Below are 7,004 nucleotides of genomic sequence, written 5' to 3'. Positions count from 1 at the left end.
AACTTCTTTTGTCACAACTTTTGACCACTCCATCCACCACACTGAAAAACCAAAAAACTACGAACAGCCCCTTTAGTTTTTGATTCATATCTCATTGACTCTTGACTCTCCCTTCAGTGATTAACGTGCATGTGTGAATCCTGAACCACTAAGGTTTACACCAGAATACTAGGGCCAGCTTCACTCGTGACCCTCACCTGAGGGACCCAGAGGCGAGTGAGGTGCGAGCATGGCGAGGGATGCCTTTCCCTCCCTCTCTAGAGGCCGGAGAACGGTGAAGCGAAGGCAAAAAGGCAGTTGGCCTGACCTCGCGCCGGTTCTTGACAGTTGGGGCTGCTCCCGCCGGACCGTTGACCGGGACCTCGCGCTTCTCCCCTGGTTGCTGGACAGACAGGGGAGAAGGCAAAAGCCTGCAAGAGGGAATCCCCCGCTCGCTCTCTTTTCTCCCTCTCTCGCGGCGTGTCTTTTGTGTTTGTACACACAGAGGCGGCCGCGGGACGCTTAGAGTAGGCAGGGAGGAAGGCGCGCGGGCGTGGCCTAGCTTTCCCTCCATTGTGTGCCATTGGCTGCGGGGCGAGGTGAAGGCGTGACCTGGGCGGGCGCGAGGCGTAGCTAAGCAGCGGCTACGGCCCTCACGAGTCAGCCATCTTTCAATTGTGCTCTCAGCCGCCGTCGCCGCCGCCCGCAGTAGCTTTAGCGCCTCCTTGCTCTTCCTTGCCTGCTCGGCAGCCGCGCACAGTCTAAGCGGACGAGGGTAAGTTGCCAGCCTTTCCGCCAGGGCTCCCCGCGCCCCCCAACCTTTCCGGGGATCACTTCGGGCTGCTCTCGGAGCGCCCTTGCAAACTTCTGGAGGCTAGAAAGAGGTGCTGGGGAGCAGAGGGAGCCCTATCCCCCTTCCTCGCTCCACCTTCCCCAGCACAGCCAAGGAGCTTGGGCTGCTCTTTCCCTCAACCACCCCAGCCCCACTTTGCACGGTTGTTGCCCCCTCTATTGCCTTCGCCCCCACTCCAGACCCCCACCATCCGCCTCCCCAGCCCCTCGCCGACCCCCTAAGCCCATCATCGCCCTAGATCGGGGCTGGGAAACGGCTGGAAACTAGAGGCAGTTGCCAGCCCAGGGAAACTCTCCTGCCTGTCTGCCTTGCTCCCCACAGTTGTTGCTCAGCTTCACCATCTTGTCTCTTTTCTCTGGTCACCGACCATATTTTTCCCATTGCATAAAAACAATAAAAAGGGAAGAAATGTGCCTCAGAAACGGTCGAAACCCGATTGGATTTGGGGGGGTTCTGAGTACAAACTTTTCCTCTATCCCGCAGCCGGTCGTATCCCCTGTAGTTTGTCTCTTCTGAGGGATTTTTTGTATTATTTGTTGCTGTTTTATTATTTTTCTCCCTCCTCCTCTCTGCCTCCCTGCAAAGAGACTAGGGCTGCAATTCGTGATTGTTTCCATTTTGTTGGGGATGAGTTTGCCAGTGCGAGGCGCTTGGGAGCCAGGCTGCCTACTGGAATGGCAGTGGTACGGGCAGAGGCAGCACCGGAAAAAAATAGCCCCCCAAAAGTTCGCGGCTTTCTGGCATTTAAAACCTGTCTAGCCCCCCCCTCCCCCTAGAATGAAACGCGATTTGTAAACGGCTTCCGTTTTTTGTCTTCCTTTGCGGGCACCACGCAGCTCTTGGAGCGATGGCTCCTTGGCTGGAGAGCACTCGAAGACTTAGTCCGGTCCCCGCACCCTTCGGTTCCGCTTGTTTTGAAAGGGGTTTCTTTTTCTCTGTTTTGCTCAGCGTGAGCTACAGATCAGATCTATGTCCCCCCGGTGTGTTCGGTAATCATTGGTACTTTTTCGCCGAAAGGAGGGGGGCGAGAGCCGTTTCCTGCGTGTTGTGTTGGAATCGTCCTCTAGTCTTGGCTGCTGCATCGGTCCAGTTGTTAAGCGCTGGGCAAAGGCTGTATTTTAGTAATATACTAAAACCGTCGACATTTATTTTCGAGTTAAATTAATTAGGACGATGGCTCCACCGTCCATTTTATTATCCAATCCAGTACTTGTAAGGGAAGGCTTTCTTGATGTGGCAAGCTGGTAGCTAGAATCTCTCACCGTCGGAGTGATTGTTATGCCTGGTACCGGAGGTGTAGATCTGCAGCCTTTTTTAATTGCTTAAGGTTTTGGTGATTTTAAACGTACGATTTTTTTTAGGCTTTTAAACTGCATTTTCATACAATGCTTTCGAGTGGCTGCCTTGTTACGGTATAGTGATCGCGTGGGTGATTTCTTGCCGATAGGTGTAAGGAAGAGAAGTTCGCGGGAACATGGCTCGTACCAAGCAAACTGCCCGTAAATCCACCGGTGGGAAGGCGCCCCGGAAGCAACTCGCAACAAAAGCCGCTCGCAAGAGTGCGCCCTCTACTGGTGGGGTCAAGAAACCTCATCGCTACAGGTATAGAAATAACCAGGAACAAAGCGAAGTGATGCAATAGCTTCTTAACAATGAGGAAATGTTTATTTGAGCCGAACTTTTTGCTTTAAAGGAATATTGGTGCTTTTCTTTCGTTTTTCTTTTCCTTTTGTTTAATTTATGGCTATTTTTGCAAGAACTTGATATTTCTTTATCTGGCTTAAAACAATTCCAGACAACCCAGATCGTATTTTATATTGAATATTTTCAGAAATGTAAAGTTGGTTATAACAATAGATGATTTTATTGATTAAATTGGTTTTTTTAAAAAAAGTTCTTGATATACATTTGAAAAAAATGAATTTATTTTGAATTTCACTTAGAGTGTATTAATAATGATTGCTAGGTAACTTAGAGAATTGTAATCATGTTTTTAACTTGTATAAATCTGATCATTTTCATTTATTTAAATTAGTTTAGCGCCAAAGTTGTTGCTGTAAAGCAAATGGTGTGATTCACACAATATACCACTAGAGGGCAATAGTTGCTTAAAGATAAGCAGGTAAATAAAGAGCTTTATACTTTTTAACATCATTTTTAAAAACATTCAAGAGGGTTGACTGCAGCTGACATAACTAGTTGCAAGCTATCATGCAGTCTTCAATGAAAGCCTTTGTGGTGGAGAATGAACATCAGTTATCACCTTCTCACACCTCTCAAAAGGGGAAAGGAAGCAAAATGAGAATTAATTATTAGGCTCTAGCATTATTTTTGTTCTCATTCTGCCTTTAATGTCTTTTTTCACTTAGTCCTGGAAACATTTTCACATTAGGCTGTTGCTTCAATCTGTACAAGCTGGAATGTGTACAGAATGTACTTGTGTCTTTATAAGAAAATTATAAAAACTTTTGGTTTTGGCTGGAATTTTGTATACCCAGTTTTTCAGAATGATGGCAAAATCTTGTTAATATTTTGTTTGTTAAAAGGCCAGGTACTGTGGCTCTTCGTGAAATCAGGCGTTATCAGAAGTCGACTGAACTTCTGATCCGCAAACTTCCTTTCCAGCGCCTGGTGCGTGAAATTGCTCAGGACTTCAAAACAGATCTGCGTTTCCAGAGCGCAGCTATTGGTGCTTTGCAGGTATGTTGTTATTTTAGGTTGTCTTTAAAAAAACAAAAAATGGATTCTCCTCCCAACCAATAACGGTTCTTAAGTTGTTTGACTGTATAAGTTATCAAACATTCCATGCTAATAACTATTGCTTTTCATCTAAATCTTTATAGCAGTTGTGTTGAAGTAAGCCCTCTCTTTTGTGAGTGATTTAGTTCTAAGCAATCTTTTAAAAAGTCTTGCGTGGGGGAAAATACTGGAACTTTCTTATTATAGTCATTTAGATGGCTCTTTAAAATATAGACACAATTTACTGTCTTAGAGACGACATGAGGATGTTGATTTACTAACAGAAGTGATGCGCAGAGCACTTTCTAGAGTGCAGCCATTGACAGTACTATGCTGTTGGTACGTGAGAGAGAGTGTGATTGGTTACTTCTATACACTCACGTAATTGGTTCAGCTGTTTCTATGGTCAGTCAAAATTTCACATGATTGGTAGTTTTCAGAAGTGAGCATCTATGTATTTGTAGGTGAGCTGATAAGTGCTAGCATTTAATTTGTCCAAGTAATTAGATTTATCTTGTAAACTGAAATGTAGGAACTCACAGTACTGAACTGCTGAAGAATTTTCATTCCAGACAATACCATTGTTTTTTTTTATTTCTGCTTATTTCAAAACACATTCTTGTGTTTTACTGAAACACGATACACAACATTAATTCAATCCCCTTCTAAGTGGGAAGAGATTTTTTTTGATCACGTATTGCTTTGCTGAACTTCCTGTAGTCTCCTCTCTAGAAGCACCCTTTCTCTCTTCCTGAATGTCACTAGGAAGGTGGATTATGCACACTTCTGTTGTGTGACATTCATGTATTACCTAAACATCTTTTAAACTGTTCTAGAGTATTGAAGAGAGTATGCTAGATTTGGTCTGTTCCAGTAAGTCAATTTTTATATCAAATAAAATGCAAGACTTTTGTATTTGAGGTGGTGATTTTACAAGTATGAAGGGGAATTTGTGCTTTATAACAGTTTAATTGATGTTCATTCAGTATCTATTCATTTGATTCCCACAAGATGCTGTTGTGTCAAACGTTACATGTGAAATATTACTATATGATACATGCAAGTGACTAGGGAGGAGCAAGTCATAAAGTATATTATTCTTTCACATGTGATGCTTCTGTGCACAAGAGTGACTCTCATGAGAATGCAGTTAAAAAGCTCAACTTTGAGAAGCATCCTTTGGTTTCACAAGTATACTTGGGAAAGCTGTTCTTTACACTAGTCATATGACTGCCCTGTATTTGGAGTGGGGTTGCCTGTTTCACCTGTTGTTCTGTTTTCACAGCAATGGCCAGAAGGGGCTATCTAGTATACCTGTCATGGGATTCAAGCCCTGCCTGTGTCTTCTGATACAGTGCTATCATTGCTTGCCTTAAGTGGACAGAGCTTCAAGCAGGAAGTGCTCATAGCTTCAAAAATGAAGACAGGTCAACGTTTATTGGGGTCTGCTCGGTGTTGGACAACACATTGTAGCTCCAGGCAAACTGTGCAAAACCTAGCAGGTTTAAGGGGTCCTTGCTGGTTACTATTGGTGAACTGCTGCCTTGGGCTTTGGGAGCGACCAGCTGTGTTGACCTGTACCAGAGACAGTACCCAAGATGCTATGGCTCTGCCTGCCTCTCACAAAATGGTGAATTTTTTTTCAGCCTCTGGAAAGACTGACCTGTTGTGAAATTAGTGTACAATTAGTGTACAACATTATTACTCTAATTTTATGAACTATAGCATGGGAGCTGCTGCTTCATAAGCTGCAATCGATAATCTTACGTTGCTGACCATGTATCACCTATTCCTATTCTATATCTATTCCTAGTCTGCATTTTATAAAGTTAATTTGAAGCCATTGAGTGGTATTTATTTTTAAACAAAGATAGGTATAAATGTTCCAATAAATAAAAATATAACCACAAAATATTAAAGTCGAAAGGGACTTAAATATTATATGATCCAGTTTTCTTTACTGATGTAGGTTGCTTCTTACCCAGAAATAATTTTGCAAGAAGACAGTTATCTAAATATCCCAGTTTCAGTTTGCAACAAGCAGAGAGCAAGAAGGATGAAGATTTGGTATGCTAGCACTGTCTATAAGGCTAAGGACTCCCAAATCATTATCCTTCAGCCCTCCCAAGACTTTCAGATTGTAATTTCAGTTGCAGGATAGGTCTGTCACAGAATTTTTTTGAAACTAATTAACTTGCAGTGTGTTTGCCTTGGCCATCTTGCATAGTGGATCATGATATAATAGTGGCTTGTGAGAAAATTGATGGGCTGCTAGTAGAAAGGACTGGGGTGGGGGGAACAAAGTTGAAACAACTAAGGAGTTCATTTGGCATTTGTAAAGATCACAGAACCCAGGAGATTTGGTACATGTAAGAGTTTTCTGAAGCCAGTATTCTACAAGTTCTTTGTTATAGAGAAAATTAAGACAGCCTGGTACTTTTGAGAGGAAAAACCTTATTGTCCTGTTATAGAAGAAAGGTGTAACAAAATTAAAATGTTCATAATTGTTTGAGGATTTCAGTGCTTTATTTTTTAAAACATCTGAACTCTTCTCTTCAATAGGAGGCAAGTGAGGCCTACCTGGTTGGCCTGTTTGAAGACACCAATCTGTGTGCTATCCACGCCAAACGTGTCACAATCATGCCAAAAGATATCCAGCTAGCACGCCGCATACGTGGAGAGCGTGCTTAAACTCTACTAAGATGGATTTGCCATTCTCAAAACAAATAAAATCTCTTCTTCCTGTTATTGGTAGTAATGAACGTTAGATATTTTTTTCCATGGGGTTAAAAGGTACCTAAGTATATGGTCGCAAACGAAAAAATAGGGACAGAATCTGGTATTGGCAAGCTCTTTTTTGTTTTCATTTGTGTGTGGATTTTTAATATAAACATGGGGACATATAAAGCATTATTGCTATCAAAAACCATTTCATTGAACAAGTTTCAGCAGTTCAACTTTATAAAGTATAAATACGCCAGTCAAACTTTTCTGGACAATGCCAGCATTTGGATTTTTTTAAAAAAACAAAATAAGTAAATTTCTTATTGATGGCAACTATATGGTGTCTAACATTTTTATCATACAGTAGATTCCATCCATTCACTATACTTTTCTAACTAAGTTGTCCTACATGCAAGTACATGTTTTTAATGTTGTCTGTCTTCTGTGCTGTTCCTGTAAGTTTGCTATTAAAATACATGAAATAACATTTGCTTATTGTCTTAATTTTTAACCCATCATTTTTACTGCTAGTTACAGAAGTCTGTGCCAAAATGAAATTTAATACACCTGCATCTAATACACTCAATCTACACTGAAAATATTTTGGTCTGTGTGCTATCATGGTTTGGTTGTGAATTATAAATGGGATCAAACATCTTGTGCAGGAATACAATTCATGTGAGCAGAAATCGTTCACTACGGACTGACT

The 7,004-nt window shown here is 42.1% G+C and overlaps 1 protein-coding gene across 1 annotated transcript; it reads left to right on the top strand.

The window, feature by feature from the left end:
• The first annotated feature begins 295 nt into the window (after positions 1 to 295).
• On the top strand, positions 296 to 6,780 carry LOC132576441 (histone H3.3A). The gene is made up of 4 exons (XM_060245581.1): positions 296 to 754; positions 2,280 to 2,434; positions 3,379 to 3,532; positions 6,134 to 6,780. Exons 2-4 carry the CDS (start codon positions 2,307 to 2,309, stop codon positions 6,260 to 6,262), a joined length of 411 nt encoding a protein of 136 aa, XP_060101564.1. The 5' UTR covers positions 296 to 754; positions 2,280 to 2,306; the 3' UTR covers positions 6,263 to 6,780.
• The last annotated feature ends 224 nt before the right edge of the window (positions 6,781 to 7,004 follow it).

Source organism: Heteronotia binoei, chromosome 1 (assembly GCF_032191835.1).
Source record: "Heteronotia binoei isolate CCM8104 ecotype False Entrance Well chromosome 1, APGP_CSIRO_Hbin_v1, whole genome shotgun sequence".
NCBI lineage: Eukaryota > Metazoa > Chordata > Lepidosauria > Squamata > Gekkonidae > Heteronotia > Heteronotia binoei.
Note: the sequence above shows the minus strand (reverse complement) of the source record. Positions and strands in the feature narration are given on the sequence as shown.